Source organism: Prionailurus viverrinus, chromosome C2 (assembly GCF_022837055.1).
Source record: "Prionailurus viverrinus isolate Anna chromosome C2, UM_Priviv_1.0, whole genome shotgun sequence".
Classification (NCBI taxonomy): domain Eukaryota; kingdom Metazoa; phylum Chordata; class Mammalia; order Carnivora; family Felidae; genus Prionailurus; species Prionailurus viverrinus.
The window spans coordinates 149,369,237-149,393,157 of record NC_062569.1 but is presented as its reverse complement, the minus strand read 5'-3'; the positions used below and the strand labels follow the sequence as shown (position 1 = coordinate 149,393,157).

At 49.7% G+C, this 23,921-nt stretch overlaps 1 protein-coding gene across 4 annotated transcripts in view; it reads left to right on the top strand.

Annotated features, from left to right (window-relative positions):
• Positions 1-23,921, top strand: part of RUNX1 (RUNX family transcription factor 1) — a 257,316-nt gene that overhangs the window by 201,276 nt on the left and 32,119 nt on the right. For 3 of the 4 annotated variants that reach the window (XM_047876132.1, XM_047876130.1, XM_047876131.1), the window contains one exon: positions 12,528-12,719. The exons of the other annotated variant lie outside the window; for it this stretch is intronic. In XM_047876132.1, the coding sequence (XP_047732088.1) occupies positions 12,528-12,719 (192 nt within the window). The remainder of the gene's footprint in view (positions 1-12,527; positions 12,720-23,921) is intronic. 4 annotated transcript variants of the gene reach the window in all.

The following is a 23,921-nucleotide window of genomic DNA, read 5'->3' as shown; positions in this document are numbered from 1 at the left end:
CCTTTACCACGGGCAACTACTGGAATTCTGCCCAAGTGGGGACCAAATATGTGCCATTGCCAAGTTAGTTTTTATTTTTAAATTTTCTTTTTATAATGCTTATTCTTTTTTTTTTTTTTTGAGAGAGAGAGAGAGAGAGACAGAGAGACAGAGAGAGATAGAGAGAGACAGAGTGTGAGCAGGGGAGGGGCAGAGAGAGAGGGACACACAGAGTCCGAAGCAGGCTCCAGGCTCTGAGCTGTCAGCACAGAGCCCGACGTGGGGCTCAAACCCACGAGCCGTGAGATCCTGATCTGAGCCGAAGTCAGACGCTTAACTGACTGAGCCACCCATGCGCCCCATTGCCAAGTTATTTTTTAAAAACTCCTGGCAGATTGGGTCCCCAGCATACAATTCAATAAGGGCTTTTTTTCTCTTTTACCTTCCACCCTATCTACTATTAATTCCAAATACTGAACTGATTTCAACAATTCATTCCTCACTGAAGCAAAATCCTGTTAACCGGATTGCCCTGGAGAGAAGTGGTCCTGTTCCAAATAGAGATTTTATCAAAATTTAGTTGTTTCCTAACTGAATGTTAGCACTCATGCTGCTGTGTGCCTGCCAACGTCTAGAAGCTTCCACGGGGTCGTCTATGAGATGGGAATAATCATATGAGCTGTCTACTGCCTAGCACTATTTCAGATGAACTGAGATAATATATATCAAGATGCTTGGTAAACAGTCTTACCAGTTAGGTGATAGAAATCTAATAGATTATAGTGCAATAATAGAAAAATATAATAGAAAAATTGATTATTGTTTTGTATCTACTATACAAAAATCTCAGGGATCTTAAATAATTATTGTTTTTTTGAGGGTAGATTTTGTTTCATCAGGCCTTTCAGAACCGAGGGGAAGAAACGGGTAGAAAAGGAATAGAGATGCTCAAATCAGCCCAGCTGCCAATCCGTACTGCTAGGAATTTTGCCTTTTGCCATTAGAATATCCTATTTTCTTTACCTACTACTACATACCCTTGAAAAACACTGGAAGCTAAAAGCAGCAACCCTAACAGTTAAAAGAGCCGCATTTACTTTAAAGATGTATTTCTTTTCCGAAACCAAATGCCACCTTTCCTCGACGATTCTGGAATTCTAGTTTCTCTCGGTGAAAGGCTTGGGAAGAGAGTTCCTGGTGGAGTCCCTGTTCCTTTTTTTTTTTTTTTTTTTTTTTTTTTTTTTTTTTTTTTTTTTTCCCCCCCATGGCTTTTTACATATGCTGCTTGCCTGAGATTTCTGGATTAGATTTCAGGGAGGGGACATGTTACACCGTTGGGCCTCCGTGCCAGTTTCCCAGGACGAGTCAAATCTGCAACAGCTCAGAGGTGAGACTCTTCCAAGGCTCCGGAGGCCGGCTCTCTGTCCTGTTCCTTCACGGACTGGCTGCCAGGACCAGGTTGGGAGAAACTCGTTCTCTTCCTTGGGTGATTCAGCCAGTCTCAAAATAAATAGGCAGGCAGAAAGAACTGGAAACTGCTGAAATTTGAGTCTCCAGGGCTGGGCTCTTCTCGGGAGCCGCTCGGTTGAACTGTAAAAGGAATCCTGAGCCCTGGGCAAGGGAGCGGCCACCTAGTGGAAACACCGCTGGCCTGGGAAAGGCAGCTTCTGGCCCTGGCTGGCTCCACCAAGCTCCGCTTTCCCCTCCCAGAGACTCCCTTTCCTTATCTGCAGAGCGAGAGAGACGATCTGACGATTTTAAGGTCCTTGTCGGCTTCTCGGAATCTGACTTGATGTCTGCTAGGAGCAGGTACATTTCCAAGGCATGGTCTTCCGGCCTGGAGAAGGAGAGCCCGGGGCCTTGCCCTCAGCCCACCATCCCGGGGAGGCCCAGGACTGGGAAGCTGGGGGAGGGAGGGGGCATCTGTCACTCCCCAAGCCGGGGAAAGAAACGAATAAAGGTCCACTCGAGAATGACATGCCACAAGTAGGGGAAGTCAGCCTAACTAGATTTCCCATGGCTTTGGCCTCATTTAAGAAAAGAAGAGGCGGGGGGGGGGGGGGGGGGTGGGGAAGACATCCCTATACCCACAAAGTGCTCAATTGTGCAAACCACAGAATCCCGGCATGGCCAGCTTCCTGAAGCTGGCCGGTCAGAGACCTTCGTGTTAATTCCTCAGCCAACGAGAAAAGATGGTTTGAGTCCTGTTGACTTAATTGCTAGATGTTTCTGAGCGAGGCCTGCCTCCCTCCTTCACCTCCTTGCAGCATTATGGGCTGTTCTTTATTACCTGCCCTACCTATCTGCACCATCTAGCCGCAAACAGCTTTGGTTGACCACACCACTTCCCTATTGAAAGTTAATACTGTTTGACTCATTCTGTGTTACTAACCTGAAGCCAAAGAAAACAAGCCAGAGAATAACCGGCTTGTATGGAGTTTGGAAAGCTCTCAGAGGCCCTGCTTGCAAAATCCTATACAGTAGCTTTACTATATCTCTCTGCTGCAGCTGCAAAGAAACTGAAGGAAGCAGAAGTAGTTAAAAAAAAAAAAGCTGGGGGTGGGGAAAAGTCAGAGCAGGAGTTGGGGGGGGGCGCCCCACAGGTTATGGAAAGACTCACCATAACTCGCAATAGTTTATGAGTGCGTTCCCTCTGAGCTGAGATGATGCCTTCACACCCCGGAGTATTCATACAGGAGAGGGACTGTTCAGGGAGTTAAGAGGAGAGAAGGTTCAAAACCAGTCGTTGAAAAGGCAGGCGTCCTATTGCACTCAGAGCAGAGTGGAGCTGGGAAGCCGGGGTCACTGAGCCAGCCTTCCATAGGCCGGGTCCCCAGGTAAAGACAGAGGAAGAGGAGAAAGCCTCTTCCTTTCAGATCTGGAAAGATTTGCTGGGAGAAGGTTGCCCACGTTTGGTCCTTCCTTCCATAACTGGCTCAGAGGTGGTCAGCAGGGTGAATAGGGGGGCATTTGTGTGTTGGAGTAAGTTGAGCTTTTCCCTCCCAACGTCACCTGGCAAGCCGTGGGACTAGTGTTTTCGTCACCACGTCTCGGCTCTTTGGGAATCCCCGGCAAATACCCCCTTGCCCATTCAGGTAACTGTCAGAAGATTTACTCCCCTACAGACGGTCGCCGCTTCTCAGCTGTGTGTTGACAACACAGGCTTTTAAAAGCCTGGATAAAAGCCTCAGTGAGGTCATCATCCCCCAGACAACCTGGAAGTTTTTTCTCTGGATGGCATGAGGCGGGGCTAATAGCTCGTGAAAAAGCAACTACTAGTTACTGTTGGTTTTCTGACCAGCCAGGGCTCAGAGATTGTGAGTGGCCGGGGTGCCGTGGCTCTTTAACGCACCTGAGGGGCTGCTCAGCCATTTTCTAGAAGACTTTGACAGCCCCACATCTCGCGCTTCCATGAGGACGGCCCCAAGGTCAGTTGGCATTTATGACCAGAGAGGTGGAAATCAGGTGCTCCCTGCCCTCTCTGCTGCTGGGAACCCCCACCCCCCCGGGGGCCCAGGACTTTTAGGAATGGAGGGAATTTACTTTCCCCTCTTCAGAAGTACAGAGGAGTAGAGAGCATCGCACACACGGCTGAGTGCACATCCCAGGATAAGTCTAGCCTACCAAGGGGGAGTTTATTCACTCTTTTTTTTTCATCCGTTTATTCATTCACCCAGCAGTTCCCGAGGTACCGTCTAACCTCATACGGGCCCTCAGTTTACTCTGCGGGTCACACAGGGTAGTGGGGTGCGGCGGGGAGGTGGATGGCCCCCGCAGGGAAGGTGGGTGGCCTGTGTGGACAACAGGAATGCCCAGGCAACTCAGTGAGGCAGGTGCCATCTGCGGACCCCTGGGATGGTCTTCTCCTTGTCCGCAGGCCTTGCCCTGGGGCCTGTTCTGCTGAGAACCAGAACTCCAGAACCAGCTCAGAAGCTCCAGGCAGCATCCCCAGCCCAAACTCACCTCTCAGTACTGCCCCCACCAAAACATACCCTCCAAAGTCCCCTTCCAGTCACAGCCCGCCCAGGGGGGTTAGGAACTCCTGGGATAAAAGTAACCGCTCTCAGGTTACTTTTTAATGGCTCCCTAACGGGCTTTTCTGGAGACAGTCCCTTAATCAAGGACAGTGGATAAGCCTTGGAATTACAGGCTGATAGAGAAGAGAGGCTCTTGAACTTGTGAGCGGCCTGCACCCCTCCCTCTGCGGGGTCTCCTCCCCCCCCCCCCCCCCCCCGTCCCCCCAGACGGCCACCTCTGGTCAAGAGCAAAAGAAACCGGACGGGTTCTCCGCCCTAAGCTACAATTAGGTCCTGAGTCACCAGACAGAAACAGGAGGTAACCAATGGCGACCAGCGACTACAGAGTTTGACTACTCTGCTTTCAGGGTGGTCCGGGTCTCAAAGAGCTCTGGCGAGCGCGCTGAGAACTCCACTGTCCTGTTACTCTGAGGCTGGAACGGGAGCAGCTCTGTTTTGTTTTTGTTTCTGTCCCGCGAATCTGGGGGGCATGGCTGGGGGTGGGGGGCAGGCCTCGCGTGGGCCTTCCTTCCGCCGGAGTCTCTGTTAGTTTTCATCTGGCTTTGGCCCCAGCTGGCTCTGCCTCTCCCTGGTACTGTTGCTTTGTATACCTTTCCTTTTCTACTCGTCTCTAGCAGTTGGGTCTTCGCCCGTCGGACCGTGTGTGTGTGTGTGTGTGTGTGTGTGTGTGTGAACGGGGAGGGGCAGAGAGTGAGAGAGAGAGAGAGAGAGAGAGAGAGAGAGAATCCCAACCAGGCTCTGCACTGTCAGCAAGGAGCCTGACGCAGGGCTCCAGCCCAAACACCATGAGATCATGATCTGAGCTGAAATCAAGAATCGGATGCTTAACGGCCTGAGCCACCCAGACAATTTGACTTCTAATGAGACATTTCCACATGAAACTTGATGCGCTCAGTTATGACGTTTTTCCTCCACAAGTAGTTTTCTGACCCCGCTTGAAGAAAAGAGGCAAAACCCCACACCCTCGTGGACCTCACAGTCCAGTGGGCGCAGGCAGACCAGAAGTAATTGTTAATAAGTGCCTTGGAGAAAACCAAAGCTAAAGGGCTAAGGGGGTCGACTGGGCCGGGAGAGTTTGCAATTTAAACTAGGGTGTTTAGGAATGTCTCAGGGAGAAGGTGAAATCTGAGCAAAGGCTTGAAGGATGGAGGGATGCGGTGCACAGATATCTGGGAAAGGGGTATTCTGGGCAGAAGAAACAGCAAGTGCCAAGGCCCGGAGGCAGACATTTGGGAGTGATAGCAAGGTGGCCAGTATGGCTGGAGCGGAGCAGAGACCTCACACTGCCTGCCTCCTAGTTTCAAAATAAGGGGTATTCGCCTTGGAAAGCAGGCATAGCAAAATGCCAGGCTGGCCTCTAAAACATGAGCTTTATGCCATATGAAGGGCCAAGGCAGGACCATGGTTTGGAAAGACCCAGGACAGGGAAGCCCCACGCACGACCAGACCCGTGGTCACCCGCTTACCTACTGCCACCTGCGAGAGAATCGAAGCTTTTCCCAACCAAAGGCATCGCTCTCCCCATTGGTGATTGTCCTGGGGTAAAAGCCCCGTGTCTGTGGGATCCCTAAGAAAGCCGAAACACGTTACCTAGGAAGAAGCAGCACCCCGACAGACTTTTCTCCAGGGTTCAGTGTGATTTTCCACCTGTAGAAGGTCGGAGGGCATGTGCCCGGGACACGTGGGAGAGGGGGCGTGGACAGACACACAGGTAGAGGAATGAGCAGTAATCTCAGCCTTACATTCCTCTTGCCACTGATGACAGGGGAAGGGCAGGGGACCAAGAAGTATCATTATTTCCCATCTCATCGGAGACGCAGGGAAATGAGACCCTGGGGTAAGGTTCAGCAGGCTGGCTCTCTTCCCAGCTGCAGCCGCTGACTCCTTGCTAGCAGGTCTTGAGGGGAGTCTGACGGCCCACTCCCTCTGGATGCACCCTTTCGATGATGAGGGGGAAGGGGCCGAGACCCAGAATGCGATGCCCCAGTCAGCAAGGTAGCAGGAAAGGCTCGGCGAAGGCTTGAGGAGAGAGAGGAGAAGATCCGAGAACAGTGATGTCCTAGGTCACTAGTAACTGTCCGAAAGGCCACTGACGAAGCAGCAGGAGACCGGGGGAGAGTGAGTTCTCGGGATATGTCGTGCAAACCTGCTGACCACCAGCACCCGGGAGGGCAGTGCGTGCCGGGTAGAATGCCAGGTTCAGGCTTGAGCTCCGAAGGCCAATTAGACAGTTGAGCCCGGGACTGGCTCCCACAGGCCAGGTGTCTGGCTGACAAAAAGACAGAAAGAAACCTTTGAAAGTCCTAACGTCATATGAGGTTGTTCAAGAAAGCCTGTGCTTGGAGTCGCCCGACCAGAACGAGTTGAGTAGCTAATTGCTGAGATATAATTGCCGTGAATGCTTTTAGAGCCCCCTCGGAGTCATCCATCTTAGTCCTTTAATTCCAGGCTTCCAGATAAGGAGGCTGGGTGATGAAGAGACTTGCTCTTGTCCGCAGGAAAGTTGGGTGGAAAAGAAGATTTATAATAGAGGTTCTTAACAGGCAGACTGGCGGTCACGTTTCCCTGGTGCCATGTTGTTTCTCTGGCGGAGAGAAGGATTACGGCATCTGCTTTAACACCCCCATCCTCGGGGGCACCCAGAGGCTTCAACTGGAAAGGAACAACAGGTTCCTCATTAACCCTCTCCTGCTCTTCTTCAAAGTCGTTCCGGTAGACGGCAGAGCAGGAGTCACGTTCTGGGTTCACCCTACAGATCAGCCTGAGCACAGCCATGGTGAGTCACCGACTCAGCTCAGTGATGGCGGGAGGGAACTGGTCTACACCCACCTGTCTGTAGGGCAGACCTCTGGCACTTACAGCCGTCCTGCATACACTGAAGAGTTGAAAGATTAAGAAAAAGACCACCAGGTAGCTGTCGCCAGAACAAGGCCGTCACGCGTCACTCGGCGCTCGTGGATACTTAGTCTAAACACAGTTCCAGTATATTTGGTGTGTTCATTTCTAGCCCGGGGAAAGTTAGAAGCACGTTGAAGGGAGGAGTCACCCCCCGTCTCGCTCAAATCCCCAGGATGTTCCCTGGACCAGCTTTGGGGGGGGGGGGGGGTCACATCGCTTGGGCCTTATTAGACGTCTAAATTCTCAGGCCACACCCCAGGGCTACCAAGCCAGAAGGCCCCACGGCTCGGATGCTCATTCAGGTGTGTGAGACATAGCTCTCTACTGTGGGGTCACAATACACTTCTGGCTCTACACACGAGCTGGGAACAGAAGTGGGACAGTAAAGGCAGAAAGTGCAAATCCTTATGGTGCTCTGGTGGCCCGGTGACCTACAATTACCTAACACTGTTCACTCTCCTATCGATCCACCGGGGGGGGGGGGGGCACACAGAAATTGGTATGGATAGGAGCAAGATTGCGGAGCGGTGGGTGGGCAGCTGTTTAAGGGAGTGGGTGTGTTTTCAGACCCGCCCTCCTTCTCTCATTGGCCGTGTGAGGTTAGATAAATGACATAACCGGTCTGAACTTCACTTCTCACACGTGGGTTAAAAAACGAAGCCGATTTCTCCGGCACGTCTCCAGTTCTGAAGTACTCTAACTTTGCAGAGATGTCCTAGTTTGACAACATGGGGAGAAATTAGAGGGAGAAGTTAGGCTACCAAAGTTTATATGGCACTGGACAATCTATAAACATGAATATATAATATGTATCCTAATATAGAATATGCTAACATACATATCATATATTTGATATCACGATATATACATACATGTATGTGTGTGTGTATATATATATATATACATATACATACATATATATATATATATATATATATATATATACACACACACAATGGGACAATACTGTCCAGCATTAAATTAGCCAGCAGACAGATAGTTTTGCTATTAGAAAGATTTATTTCATCACCTGCAAGGTGCTTTAAGGAAGGATCACATTCACATTCGGTATGATTACTTTCCTGTCCTCAAGACTTTAGTAACCCCGGAATCTAGAGTTTAGACTGTTATACCAGGAAAAATGAGCTGTTGTCTACACACGTCAATTTCTTTTCCATAGGCCTAAAGCTGTAGCAAATTAAGGGGGAGATACCCAGGTTTTTATATCCAGACCCATGTTGTTAGTATCAGATTGACCAGCAAGCATCTTTTGAAATGCGAAAGAATTGTATTGTATGCTTTTAGAATTGTATGCTTTTAGAAGACTCACAAGGTCATATATAGACATACACAAATATATGTATCTATACATATATAGATATCTTTTTGGTATTATCATTTCGCATACATTTTGTTCAACCGTTCATCATGACAATGCTTCGAATCTATGCCTTCCTACTTTTTCTGCTGAGAACCTATCAAGAAAAGTAGTAAACCCATACCAGAAACATGGGCTGACAAGCTGCCATAAAATTATTCTCTCTGGCCAAAATTTTCCAGGAAAATGTGACAATTTAGCCTTACTTGTGTTCTGTGATAGAGGAGAATATAGTTCGGGCGCCTGGGTGGCTCGGTTAAGCACGGAACTCTTGATCTCAGCTCAGGTCTTGATCTCAGGGGCGTGAGTTCAAGCCCCACGTTGGGCTCCAGGCTGGGTGTGGAGACTACTTTAAAAAAATTTTAAAAAGAGAAAATATCATATTCCACAGTTCAACCGTGGTTTCTTAAAAAATATAGTTCAGTTATGGAAGAGAGATGCATACCTACTCACTCTAGTTTTTATAGCAGAAAAATTGAAAGCTGGCCTCATTATCCATCATGGCTATCATAACATTTAGGGATGCCTTGTGGGCAGCTATCCCAGAAAGCTCCAGGACGTATATCTCTGGAATGAAGAAGTAAAATTTCGCAGATGGGATTAATTTATTTTTATTCCTTTTTTTTTTTTCTTTTGGCTTTTTATGACACTATGTATATAATAAAATCCTAATCAAATACTTCTTCCAGAATGTGGGAATAGTAAGAGAGAAACAAAATTAAGTATCCTTTTCAACTCTGTTCAAGAGTCATTGAGATGTCCTGGTATGAAATCTTAAAGCAGCCACTATTTTAAGGGCCACCGTGTCAACATTTTCAGCTTACTTACAGTGGGCTCAAAAAGTCAGACTACCAAACGTGCATGCTTAGCGCTGCATGGTAATTCTACTAGATTTGATCCAGAGTTGAATTCCCTGCTGCCCTCTGAAGCCCAGTCCTCAGCAAGAAAGAAGAAAAGGGAGCTTGCTAGTGAACATTTCCCATATTTAAAATTCAGGGGGCAAATTGACATTTTAATTGCACGCAGATACAGGAAACCGGAGACCTAAAGCATCCATTTTCCCCGGCTTGAAAGTTTATGTCGGAAGCTCCTGTATTTCATACAAAATATGCCTCTTTGGCCCGTGAAATCTGATGGCTTCAGAAAAGAAGAATTAGGTGTTCCTTTGATCTAGCTTATAAATGCATCTGAACCACACCTTTCAGATGATAATGCTTTTTATTTCCCCTGTGCCTTGGTGTTACGACCCTCTAGCACCCTGGTGAGGAAGTGACTGGTGAGGGGAGATTCCCTGCAAAGATAAGAAGGCTCTTACTTACCGCCAGGATCACACGTGGGGAGGGCGCAGAATGAATGCTTCCCCCCCCCCACTCCTCCGGCATTAAACTCAGCCTCCCGACTCTCGGGGCTTAGAAAATGGCTGCGAGTGAAGAATTGTTTTCTCTGAGAGTTATGCCCGAACATTCCTGCTAAAGCAGGCAGTCATCAGTTAATCTCTGTAAATGACTACGATTTGGGCAGGTGTCAGCTGATACAGAAATTGCTCACATGTTAAAACTTTTGGTTTTTTTAGACGTAGGGCAATGAGAGGGGACTAATGCAAACAAATCATCTCAACGTTGTGCCTGGCCACCGTAGCGGCTTACCTAAAATGACTTATTCCTGCTCCATGTTTTTGGTGGCACGTGATCCCCAACCTTGGGGACCGAGGCGGACACAACCGACAGCCGCTCTTCAAAGGCAGACCGTAGACTCCAAATTGCCAAATGCTGTGTACTCACAATGATCTTGTATACATCATCCTTCTGGATCACCCTCTGTCCTTGACACGGTGTTCTTCAAAAATGCCACGGGGTGCCCAAGGAATGTGAAGTTTTGAAACGGGTACAAAACCTGCTGGAAGCCTCTGCACCATTATTTCGCCAACCGGCATTCTTTCTGAGGCAGTGGAACTCCCCAGAATCATTTGTCCTGCCCTCTTCTCTCCCTGACTCCTAATACCAACCATTAGGTCGTGGTAGGCATTTAAAACTGCTTTGAATGGCTTCTGAGTTGGAATTCTTTTGCTTGTAGGAATACCAGATTTCTCAGTCTGATCAGCGGAAAGCTACGAATCTGTCCCAAATATAAAAGGAGGGAGGAGTCAGGGTGCCTGGGTGGCTCAGTCGGTTAAGCATCTGACGTCGGCTCAGGTCATGATCTCGCGGTTTGTGGGTTCGGGCCCCACGTCGGGCCCCGTGCTGACAGCTCAGAGCCCGGAGCCTGCTTCGGATTGTGTCTCCCTCTCTCTCTGCCCCTCCCCCACTTGCGTGCGTGCGCTCAGGCTCTCTCTCTCTCTCTCTCTCTCTCAAAAATAAATAAACGTTAAAAAAAAAAAACGAGGGAGGAGTCAGGGAAAGATCCATCCAGAGACACTGAATTACACCATGATCCACTGAAATAGAATGTTCTAGAAAAAGACATTTTCATACTTCTGAGAGAAAGGGATGACAGGAGTTGTTCCGGGACCTGGCCCTATGGCCTTTCGCCCACAAGGCCAGTGCTTAAAATACTCAGCCGGTAAGAGGCCTCTCACATGTGTGCTGGCCCTGTGTGACTCAGGCTGTTTGTGTTCAGGTCGAGTGTTGTGGGCTGCGGGGCTGAATCAGAGTCCAGATTTGCCTTGGTGACACATGAAAAGAGGGAGCGTTGCGTTTGAACTACACAAATATTATGCTTAAGTCGTTTTCCTCATTTTGGAGCCAAACAGGTCTTGTCCATGATAAAAATCACTGCAGTATAGTGGGTCCTTTTTTTGGTCTGGAATTTGAGACTGCATCCACTGTGCCAAGGGGCCTGGCAGCAGGAAGAAACGGCAAGCCACGGAGATTTGGAGCCGTAATACAAGTTATAAAATTTAATTTTGTAATTGTAGCGATCGGGAGCTGGGCTGAAATGCACTTCTCCCACCCCACTGCCCCCCAGGCCGGGGAGAGTAGACTCCTGGAATTCTCTTTCTAACGGCGGGCTGGGTCAGGGCATGTGAAGCAGCCCCAGTTGATGGCAACGAGGTCCAGTGTTGTTTGGAGGCCGCCTGACAATGGCGGAGGGGGTTGGGGGGGGTCGGTGTGTGAAATTGGTCAATGACCCTTTATTCGAACCACAGGGGTGAGGAAGGAGCAGGGCACATCGTCTTTCAAAGGGGAATGAATCGCCTGGCCCCGCGGTGGCTAGATCGGTACATCTCGAGCCTCAGTTCTGCTTGACAGGCCTGCGTCTCCAGTGTAGAGACGTTTTGTTGGAGGAATTAAGGAAGGAAACAGGAGGCCCAACCCTCCCAGCCTGTCCCATGTGAATGGCCTCTGCTCACTGCATCGTGGTGACAGTGATTTTGATGGGGAACAAGGCAAGGACACTCACCATCTATACAGACACTGAGCCCCCCCCCCTTGGATTCCTGAGCCCTTGGGCCAGCTCATCCGGTCTGCTGGCACGTCCTCTGGGCTCCAGTGGGCCCAGTCTGCTGGGAATACTGGACCCGATGAGGCCCAGGCTACACCTTCCGGTCCACCCCCCTCTTAGAGGGTGCACCTGGGGAAGTCGGCTTCAGGAAGGAATGCTCAAGAATGCCCGTAGAAAGCTTTCGAGGAGAGGGAGAGGAGAGGGGCCGAGGGGCTGCCCGAGCCCTGCATTTAGCAGGAAATCGGACCTCCCCAAGGACTGTGGGTTTGCAGCCACACCTCATTTCCTGTTGGAAGGGGCGTGCGCTGAGCTCCAGGGCCCACTTTGCTGCCTCTAAAACCTGACAGTGGTGATTGGATTTGCAGTAGGGAGCGGCCGTTCTGATGCCACAGGGAAGGCACCTTTCCTGGCTGCCACAGCTTGGCCCGCGGTGTGCGGCCGAGCGCCAACGACCGATGCTCCTTCTCTCCCTCTTGACCTGACGCGGTCACCAAGGCGGGTGCGCCCACCGCGTTCTGCCCAGCGGAGGTGGGCGCACGGGGTTAGGGAGACGGGGCGCACACTGGGTGGGCCACCCAGTGGCCTGGGATGACGGGGGCCCCGAATCTCCCCCGGGGCGCCCCAGCCAAGTGTGCAGACCTCCAGCGAAGCCACGTTGGGGGCGAGGGGAGAGGGAGGGGAAAGACAAGAAAACCCTGGATGTCAGGAAATCCACAATACATTTTCTGATCTTTTCCCTCCCTCCTTCCTTGCCTCCCTCTCCCCCTCCCCACCCCACCCCCTCCCCACAATAGGACATCGTCAGAAACTAGATGATCAGACCAAGCCCGGGAGCTTGTCCTTTTCCGAGCGGCTCAGTGAGCTGGAGCAGCTGCGGCGAACAGCCATGAGGGTCAGCCCACACCACCCAGCCCCCACACCCAACCCTCGGGCCTCCTTGAACCACTCCACTGCCTTTAACCCTCAGCCTCAGAGTCAGATGCAGGGTAAGTACCTGGAGGGAGCCCGCTTCCCGCCTCGCCCTCGGGCCCCACCCCCTCCCCCAGACCAGCCCTGGCTTCTTTCTCCTCCTTGAGCTGAGGGTGGTCCTCGGACCAGCAGCCTCGTAGACACGCAGGGTCTCTGGCCCAGCCCGGACCTACTGAGTCAGATCTGCCTTGTACTGAGATCCCCAGATCCGGAGGCTTTGCTGCCTAGGATATGGAGAGATATCTATCTATACGTAGATAATATCTTGGATGTTTTCAAGAGTTAGCTTTGGCTATGCTGTTTTCCTCCCTACCCATTAGGCTAGAACACACACACGCACGTACACACGCACGCGCCCCAAGCGAGGTGAAAGTCAGGAGCTTTCAAGTTCCTGTGGGCCTCAGATCATTGGTGGGGCTTGTACCTAATATATGTCCTTTACGAAAATATAAAGAAATACGAGGAAAGTCTGGCTGCCATCACATCAAAGGTATTATTTACAATAAATAAATTTGCAATCAATAAATAGTGCAGATTAACACACACACACATACACACAGCCATACACGCATACCCTGGGGTTTAGCTAGCAACTGCAAAAACACTGTAAAATACAGTAATTGCATAAAATGCCCTGTGCCAAATTAGATAATACACAAAGTTCACTTGCACCGTAGAAACCACTGACGTCAATGGTTATTTGCTCTGTGATACCATGTCAAATTTCCGAAATACAGTCCCTTACTCTGTGCTGTGCAGCACACAGCTGTATGTGATATGGTCACAGTCAGATTCTCTTCTCCAAGTAGCAGGCTTGTTGGACTCAAAGGGAGAGATAAGGGACACATCTGGGGGAGAGAGCAGGTGGCCAGCCAGGGACACGCTACCAGCCCCCCGAGATTGCCAAAATTCGCTTCCCCGGGTGCTTTCTCTGTGTGAGTCGTATTGCGGGATGTGCTCTCCTCGTGAGTTCTTCAAGGTTTCTAGACCAGTACCCCTCTTTTGGGGCTAGCACTTGGGGGGTCCTCGAAGAGTAGGCTGACTCTCTTGCCCAGAGTTCGACGGCTCCTGTCCCAGGCTCTCATAATGATGTTTCTGGGGGCGGTTCTTTTATTTGAGTGGAAAATTCCCAAAGGCAGCTTCCCGTCAGATGCTCGGCACACAGCTGTTAAGTGGCCTGTGGGTAGAGTGGCCTCTTTGTATCGGAACAGAAACCCAGAGCTTGATTCGGGCAGGTTGTCTCTCATCTACAGACTCATCTTAGGTGTCTTGAGAAATAGCCTCCGTGAAAGCATCAGGTTTATGGTGCTTTATCGTGACCAGTCATTCAAAAATACGCACACTAACCTTTTCTAATGCCAAAATGCAAGCGTGGACGGTAAATTGGGTCGAATGGCACATTAATGGAAAGCGATGGGCAAGGGGTTAAATGATACTTGCCTTCCAGATAGAACAAACTGTCAAGGCGATTTCTTGATCTTGTGTTGAGGGCCATTGAAATTACTTTACGTCACCTGCAGACCTCCATCTGTGACATCAAAGGGAAGATTTCTATTCTCTTATTCTCTCGTCGTATGCCGGGCCATTTATACTACTAGGTTGATGAAGGGACTTGCCTTTTTCTCCTGATATTGGAACCAAAACTATTCAGCACTTTTTAAAAAGCAATGGAAAATTCAACCATAGCGGGGGCAAGTTGAAATGGTCACCCTGAAGCCAGCTTTGTTTCAGACGGTTTTGGTGAGGAGTGAATCAGATCTGATTTCCCTCCTTGTCAGATACGCTCTTTTTTTTTTTTTTTTTTTTTTTACCAAAAAGGAGAGGGGGAGGGTGGTAATTGAATTCTTGTCCTCGGCAGTCAGCAGCTCTTGGGTGGAGACACAACCGTGGACGGGCATTCTTCAGCTCTTTGGAATACTGTATGCTTAGCAGAGTATCAGGTTTAACACAGAGCATCACCCCTTTATTGTTCCTTTTGAAAACTTTTTACTTCTGCAACATGTAAGTAATAATAACTTGCTTTTAGAGGGCCCTAGAGGCTTGGTTGCTATGCTAAAGAATGTGTTAACTATATTGCTAATGCCCTTTCTTTCCAAAATATGATTTGCTGGTCAGTACATCACTTGTAAAATTATAGGAACTTTTTAAAAATAACCGCCCAAGATATATTCGTGTAAAACTACTTTTTCTTTCTTCCTTTTTTTTTTTCTATAAGGAAATGTTTTTTTCCCTTAGTCATGGTTTGAGTAGACCCTGGGGATTTTTTTTTCCCTGAAATTAGAAAGTTAACAGGGATAATAGTAAAGTCTCTTTCAGCCAGAACCTTCATTTTGTTCTTGACAAGTAGGAAAATGGTTATTTTCCTGGCTTAGCTCTGGAGACTCCATATTATATTTAAGAAGATGCTTTATGTAAAAATTCAGCATGTGTTTATGGCTCTCTTTGAAAAGGCATCAATCGCTATAAGAAAAATATCCCAAAGGTAGTCATGGAAGTTGAAAAGGGTGCCGTACAGATGTGTGAATGTTTTCAGCATCTGGAAACGTCAGCAGCTGGGGGCTTGGAGAGATCGTGGGCTGACAGAGAGGCTGGGACTTCATCCGGAGAGCTACGCCTGCCCCTTCAACTCTGCCCGTAGGAAATCACAGATGTGGGATAATGCCTCTGTTTATCTGCAGTCAGATGTGCTTGAGAATCCCCCAAAACAGACACCTCAAATTATCTGAAGCAAGGTAAGGGAAAAGGGGGGCAGGCTGCCACCCACCAAACCACTGTTCGTTTGGTGAGGTTTTTAACTATTAAGAGGGCTGAGGTCAATTTCAACTTCCTACTTTACCAGCTCTTAAAAGTGAAGAGAAAGCCATTTTGTCGCGGCTACACGATTAGGCAAGAGAGCATCACGAACTGCTACGGGCGAGGTTTAGGATTCTCGTAGAGTCATGGGAAGGAAAACGGACACGTGTCCTTTCAAAACATGGGACAGGACCGATTCTAGCAAGATGAAGTCGCCGATGCTCAATCGGTCACACGCACTCCTTTAGAGACGGCTCCAGGCGACCCAAGCAAGTCATTTTAAGAATTTGACTCCTGATTTACCAGAACTGATGAACCACATTTACAGCTACATAACCCCCACCTTTCTGGGAAGAGGTAGACAGACTCACATCTGAAGAAACTGGAGAAAGGAAGGGGCCAAAGTTTTGTAGTTCTGCTGCATGTTGGCGTGAGGTTTAGCTCTTTAACCCGTTAGGATGTATTTTGGCACAGGTCAGACCTTCACATTATTCCGCTCCCACCGCAATCCCCTGATGCAGGTTGTAGACAGAGGGGATAAACCCCACAGGCTAACAATTGCCCAGATTCTCCAAGAGCAGAAGTGACGGACTTAGACTCAAACCCAGATCTTTCTGGCTCTGGAGCCAGTGTTGCGAGGGTGGCAGGTTCTGTTGGATCAAGGATCCATTAGACTCAAGGCTGACCAGGGTCAAAAGATCCAGATCCTCAAAGAGGCGAGGGGAGGAGTGCTGAGTGCCTTCTGTTAGCATTAGATGTTGCTGATGATGATAACCGTAGGGCCAGACTCTGTGGTGGGCACCTCGAAAAACTATCTTTTTGGGGGGCATCAAGCGGGGGGCTTGATTTTTCAAGCGGGGGACAAAAGGACACTTAACTCAGAATCATGAATCTCCAGCGTGAGGGAACGAAGGACGAGGAGGGCTTCCCAACTGCTCTTGGTTTCCTGGGGCAGAGGCCCGGCCTTCCTGCATGTACGAGTCTGTCTCTCTTGGGGTCCGTTGTTGCCGGAACCTTCCGAACGTCCAAACACCGGCCACCTCTGATCAGCCTTGAGGAGTATGCGCGTGCCTCTCGCCGAGAGTTGAGAGTACGGCCAGAGAGTGGAGACCCTGACATCTCAGATTCACCTCCTGATTTTTAGGATTCCAAACGATTTTTGTTTTGCGAGTGATTTTCCCCAAAAGTCAAAGTTACTTTGGAAAGGCTACGGTTGTCTGTGAAGCTTTTGGAGGTATGAATTGACTTTGTTCCTCAGCTATCCGGTTACATATGTCAGTGTTTATCAGCCACATTGACAAAAGGGAAAAAAAAAACCTTTCTACTTCCCTGTAGGAGGTGAGAGAAATCCCCTTTCCAGCCTTGGGGGTAAAATATCAAACTTCTCTTTTCTTCTCCTCACTTCTTCTCTGTCGCTCTCTCTCTCTCTCTCCTTCCTTTTTCGTCTAGAAGTTCAAAATCAGAGTGGGGTGGGAGGCTATATAGTCCAAAGCCAGAGGGGTTTGCGCATGTAAATCTACAAATGGTCATTTAATGCTTACACAACAAAGCAAACTAGTCAGGGCGCTAGGAATCGACTTAGAAGCCATGCGGTAAAGGTGAAAAGTGAATGATTTAAAACTCACTCTTATCTAGCATGGTAGAACTTGAGAGCCTTTAGAGGTTTACGACGTCAGAATCTGAACATGATTGAGATCAAGCCTGAATCGGGTGTCCCCGTGAATACAGAAAAATAAATACATGCGAGAGGGAAGGGAGGGAGGGAAAAGGAAAACAGTGGAAAGGATGCAGAATGAAGAGTTCACGTGTGAGGGGCGCCCGGGTGGCGCAGTCGGCTGAGCGTCCGACTTCGGCTCAGGCCACGATCTCGCGGTCCGTGAGTTCGAGCCCCGCGTCGGGCTCAGGGCTGACGGCTCGGAGCCTGGAGCCCGCTTCGGCTTCTGTGTCTCCCTCTCTCTCTGCCCCTCCTCCGCTTGTGCTCTGTCTCTGTCGGTCTCTCAAAAATGAATAAATGTAAAAAAAAAAATAATAATAATTAAAAAAAAAAAGAGTTAACGTGTGGGTGAGCAAGCCGACAGGTGCCACTGCTGTGTCCTGTCCTCTCTTCTCAGGAGCAGGCGGAGGGGTTAGAGTTAACAGAGCTGAAAGCATTCTCAAGGCAGGAATTGAGAACCCAGTTTACTGTTTCCTATGTTCTTGGCTGGTGCAATGTAAACTGTAGGTTTAAGGAAAGTTTGAAAAGCTCATATCAATGAATCGCGTCGTAGACATGCAGAAAAAGAGAAAGGGGGGCGGGAAGAAAGCTAAGTCTGTTTTCTCCTTGAGAAAAAGGCCATAAGGCCTTCGCCATTGTAGCTTGAGTTGAATGTGGCTACCGTGTGTCTGACACCCTTGATTTCCATTCACGGCCTGAGTTCCTCTCGCGCTCTGTTGATGGCGAGGCATGGTTAGCGACACAGAACCCCCTTGAGCGGCACGGCTCAAAATGCCTGCACTGTATTTACAAGCACCGCACAGCTAAGTACTTAATAAACCAGCCCTTCAAAGGAGCCGCCGACCTCGTGAGCTGTCAGCACCCGTAATCATAAACCACATTTTTAGCGGGACTACATTTTCAGACCAAACGTTTTCATGGATGTCGTTCAAGGTGATCGGACCGTGTTTTCCAGAGCGTGTTGGCAATGTTCTTCTAATGCTTTTCTAATTACAAGAAAGAAGGGTTCACTTTAGGGCCTGATCTTAAGGATAAAATATTCCTTCTGAGGATTTGATATGTTCTGAACAGTCCCCTCGTTCTGGTAATCTACAGGCCGGCATGTGGGTGTGTGGGTGCACACACACATACAGAGTTTTTGCTCAGAAGAGCAAGGTTTTAATAAAACTCTAGCTGGAGCACTTCCGTGGTACCGATGATTAAATGGCGAGAGGGAGAGCTGAGCTGAGGACCTAACGGCTTAGAAAGACAGGGCACAGTGGCTAAGAGTGAAGGTTCAACAGGCAGACCACCTTGGCCTATCCCCGGCCTCTACCGTGTATTGCTCTGGGACCTCTAGCAGGTTACTTAACCACTTAAAGCCTCAGTTTCTCCACCTGCAGAACAAGAGCAGTAATTATGCTTGGAGATTCTAGGGCCATCGTGAAGCATGAAGCGGTGAGCCGTAGATTCAGCCCATGGAAAACACTTAAAACCGTTAGGGGTGCCTGGGTGGCTCCGTCAGTTGAGCATCCCACTCTTGATTTCGGCTCAGGTCGTGATTGCACGGTTCGTGAGTTCAAGCCCCGCATCGGGCTCTGTGCCGACGGTGTGGACAGCCTGCTGGGGATCCTGTCTCCCTCTCTCTGTGCCCCTCCCCCCCTCTCGAGCACGCAAATCCGTGCCTCCGGGTGTTCCTTGGCTCCTGGCTCCCCCTTTCCGGGCTCCCCTTTCACCTTCATACGGCCTCCTTGTCTGTGTCATCCCCCTCTTCTGTCTCTTATGAGGACACTTGTCACTGGATTTAGGCCCCACCCAGATAAACCAGGAGAAGCTCATCTCTTCTCACTGAATCACATCTGCAAAGATTGTTTCTCCAAATAAGATCACATTCACGGGTCTGTGGCTCAGAACATGGACACACGTTTTTTTGGTCGGGGGCGGCGGGGGGAGGGGGGGGCGGGGGAAGGGGAGGGGGAAGGGCCGGTGGGCACCATTCTAGCAATTACACCAAAGTAGAAAGGACAGGAGGCCGCAGAGGAGTCTAGAAATAACTTTGCTGCGTCCACCCCCCAGAGCAGATATTTTAGGCAGGGGACATATGGACACAGTGTCTCACGTTAAATGCCTCCATCATCTCTTCTGGCCAGCAGGTCAGCCCGTCATTGCTGGAACTCAGTATCATGGTACTTTTATCTCCCAGGCAGGAAAACATAGGATTTTTTTTTTTTTTTATGTGAAGTCAGACATTTCTTAACATTTTCTAGTGCACGTAGGCAGATGGGACCAGAGGGCCAGCAGTGCTAGGTAGGGAAAGGTCAGGGGGATCTCTGCCCTGTCTCGTGGGAACCACGCAGACCGGCAGACCGGAGGCCTGGGTGCCCTCTGCCCTCGCCCCCAACAGCTCATGACGCTGTGGATGGTGGTAAGCGTGGGCTCAGAAGACGACAGGAAGACCACAGCCAGCCAGTTGGGACGGACTCAAGAATTGGACCTCCCCAGAGCTAGGCGTATCACTGTCATTTGAGACAAGCTGCCTTTCTTTGAAAAATGGCTTCATGGCAAGGCGTTGTTGACCGGACACACATTTCGAAAGGCTGGCGATTCACTTTGCATGCCCCATAATCCCAAATTTACAAATCACCCGAAGATAGCCTTTCACATTTGTATATTTAAAAAAGAAACTTTGACTACGGCCACGAAGTCGTGTCCAAGTTTGCCCAAAGTTTGCACCCAGGGAGGAACCAACCATACTCTCTGGTAGCAAAGCCAGGGTCTGGGTTAGAGAGCTACTGTGCTTTCTTGTAAGGGGTGGTTCCCCAAACTGAGCTGGTTTCACTCATGGGTGTTATTTTTCCTCACATCGCGGAGCGGCAAGGCGGGCCCTGCTGTAACTCAGTTCTTTTAGGGGCTGTTTAAAAGCACATGGGGTTTAAAGAATGCTGAGGAACCCTAACGACTTCTACCTCTCCTTATTCCTCTCTGGCCCTCGGGGCCTCACTGTCAGGCCTTTTGGGGGAAAGTATACCCAGGGCTTCTCAGACCTCAGGAGCCGCCTTGGTACATAGTTGTCTCAGATCCTCCCATTTTATGTCCGTCCGTAGCCTTCGCCCCTCTGGAGCTTTCCGATTATTGAACAATAATCTGCCTCCAAAGCAGAACAGCCCAATTGTTATGGAGATTAAAGGGACGGATTGCAAAACACCTGTAAATAAAATCTTCACTGACAAACCCAGTTTCTTTCCACAGACCTTTCTTCCGTAATCTCTTTCTGGCAGAACATTTTATGTTTTGATACCAGAGATTCAGTTACCAACCACAGTAAATAAAACAAAATAATTTCAAAAATGGTATAGAACTCACCCGAAAAACAAACATTGGCCAGTCATGCTTATTTTCTGTTTTTTTTTTTTTTTTTTTTTTTTTGTGCACGCCTGAGGATTGACCACGGGGGGGGGGGGGGGGGGAGGACTTCTTATCCAGTTGATTTTTTTTTCCTTTCTATTTTTTTTAATGTTTATTTATTTTTGAGAGCCAGAGAGACAGAGCGCGAGCAGGGGAGGGACAGAGAGAGAGAGGGAGACGCAGAAGCCAAAGCAGGCTCCAGGCTCTGAGCTGTCCGCACAGAGCCGGACGCGGGGCTCGAACCCACGAACCATGTGATCATGACCTGAGCCGAAGTTGGACTCTTACCCTTTTGTAAAGGGGATTCTCTGTTAGATGGAACCCCCTGTTTGTCCGCCTGGAGGGAGTGTGGACGAGATGGGGGAGGAGGTGGGAGAGAACTGACCGACGCGTCTCATGTCACCTCAGGGCTGTCGCGTGGCCGTGAAACCTGAGCTTTAAAACACACAGCACGAACACACATGGAGCTCATTCCTGCTCACCATCTTGGTCTTCCAGCCGACATTACTGAGTCTACGCCTCCATAAGTCAGTGCGATCATCGTGCTGAACAAGACTTGGGCTGCTGGGGTGGCGAGCCCAGTCCCGCTGGGAGGAAGGGGGACGATGCACCGTGACCCTTCTGCTGTGGGGCTTTGGGTGTGGCCACCAGTGATGTCGTAAAGGCAGAGCATCCCTAGAGAAAGCCTCTGCGTCGGCACCACCCTGGGTGTGAGCAGTTCACCCATCCGGGACATTTAAATCTCCCAGATCTATAACTTGCTGGTTCCCACGGAGGAACTGTCTTTACTTACAGCTTTATGTGTTCAACTGAGTCACTCCGAGGCCAGACCCAAGACCCAGGGAGCTTACGCTGTGCCAACAACTCCTACCGTCTTTAGGAAGGTCGCATGTGGACGCTGACCTGCAGGAGTGGGGGTGGGGGAGGTCGAAGAATCTCTCAAGGTAAAAAGGGAGGAAGAAATAACCTGACCAGTGATAGCGCTCTTGGGAGTTGCAGGTCGCACAAGGGAAGTGAACGTGGTTGTTTCATTAAGTCTCATGGGGTTTGTGCCCAGTGTGGCCACTCACACTGCATTAGCCCATCTCTCTGTAAGATCAGATGGCAAATTATATGATAAAGTTATTAAAATATCTGGAAAAGTCAGCACAAGCTCAAGGGCTCGCCTCGGCATTTCTGCCCGTTAAGTGGTTTATTGAGATCGCCCCTCTCGAGGTCTGTTCATCTTCAACCGGATGTTGTTGTAGATTGCCAGCTCTGTAGAACCGTCATTTGCCTGAATTCTCGGCCGTGATTCTGTGGCTGGTCCAAGAGGGTTGGTGTCTTCGGGGTGAAAGCACAAGTTTTTGAAACGCGCAGTGATGTCGCCCCCCTCCCCCACCCCGCCCCGCCGGATTTGAACCTGCGGCATAGGTTGGTGACGGCGTCTATGCTGGGGTTGTGACTGGAGCAGACTGCGGTGAATTATGACGAGGACGCTGCCTGGTTCACGCGTGTACCAAAGGCGATAACAAAACGGAGCCCATGGTTTTGTCATTGGTTCATGTAATCCCCACCACCTGTCACCCGTGAGGCGCAGGGCACAGTCCTGAGGGTCCCGCCTAGTGGGCCCGCACAGGCACACAGCCTCCACGTGATCAGTTCCCGCCGTTCCCTTTACCGCCAGTCCCGGGTCCCCCCCGTCTCATATAAGCAATTACAGACATGGGCTTCAACGCTGATATTCTGTAATTCTGGCTCCTGCAGCTCCTGGAGATTACCGGTCATGCCGAACATTCTCAGGGAAACCAGTAGGGATGTCCCGGAATACCTCTACTTGGTTGCTTATGATTAAAAGGCCACCTTTCCGTTCGTTCTTTCTTTCTTTCTTTCTTTCTTTCTTTCTTTCTTCCTTCCTTCCTTCTATTTTTGGTAATATTTTTGCTGTGGGATCGAGCTTTCTGAGGCACCATATGTTGCTAAATGAGAGAAGTCATTGCCCAGACGTGGATCTGTTTAATTTAATATGATTTTCCACAAATTACAAAGCATGACTTTAAAATTGAATTTGTGCAAAATTACCGATGGCCAATTCAGGTGGACGGGAGAGGAAATCTTGTTAGTCTTATTCCAGAATCTCTTCCCGATTTCCTCATTTGATTCTTTCACGCCTTGGGGGAGGGGGGCGGTCGGGGGCGGGGGCGGTGGATACATTAGGGGGTCTATGAGGAGTTTCTTTTATTTTTCAAACTTTCTCCCTGGTCATTCATGGCTCCCTCAGACAGAGACACAGCAGCCTGGAGATGTCAAGACAGGGCAGATACAGCTGTTCCTCCCATCTTATCATCAGAAGAGTCTCAGAAAAAAACACGGGAGCCCCCCTGCCCCCCCCCCCCCGAGAATGCACTTTCTCAGGAAAGCAGAATCTGGATCTGTAAATTAGCACTAAAAGCTATATGGCGGATAGTGGGTACGGACTTTGGAATTCCAATCCCAGGTTGGCTGCTTCCCAGTTATGTGATCTTGCAAAAATTGCTGAAGTCCTTTGTTCCACTGCTCCCCATCTGTAAAATGGGCCCGGTAATATTAGCACCTGACTCACCGGCGAGCTGTGAGGACAAATGAGTTACCATTCATATGCCGGGCCCGCAGGGAGCGTCGCGTGTATTTACTCCTATTACGTCAGGGGTTTGCCGCAGGGATTGAGGTATATTTTCGTCAAGGGTTTAAGCACAGCGCCCACTAAACAAGTGGTTGGTGTCATTTGCTTTCCTCTTAACGCTATTATTGTCCTCGTGCTGGTGGCTGTGGTGTATCACCAGGGTGTCACATATCCGTCCATCCTGCCCGGTTCGGATGAGCCACACAGCCACTCTGTGACACTCACTTTGTGTCTCCTTGTTCCGCAGGAGGACAGGAGCCCTGTCTGTGGTGGTTTCAGTAGGGTCTTCGAGTCCTGTCCCGTTTCCTTGGGTGAACTCCAACGGGAGAGCCCATAACTGCTGCTCCACAAGGTCAAGTGGGAACGGCAGACTGTTGTAGCTGAAAGGGACCTTATTCTTCTTTGCTCCGTGCCCTTTATTTTACTCATGAGACACCCGAGGCCCAGGGAATCACAGGGATTGGCCTAGTCGGAGGCCGACCTGAACTCCAAGTCTTGGGACTCCTGGTCCAGTGCTCATCCCGTTGGTCCGGCCCGCCTCGGAGGTGGCCACGGAATATAGGGTATGGAACCCTCGTCAGGACTCGTAATCCTGCTCTGCCTTCCTCGGCCCTTTTCTAGAAGTGTGCGGTCTCCTCAACGAGACGATAGGCCGCGTGGTCGGGTCCCGTATCGTGTGCTTCTTTG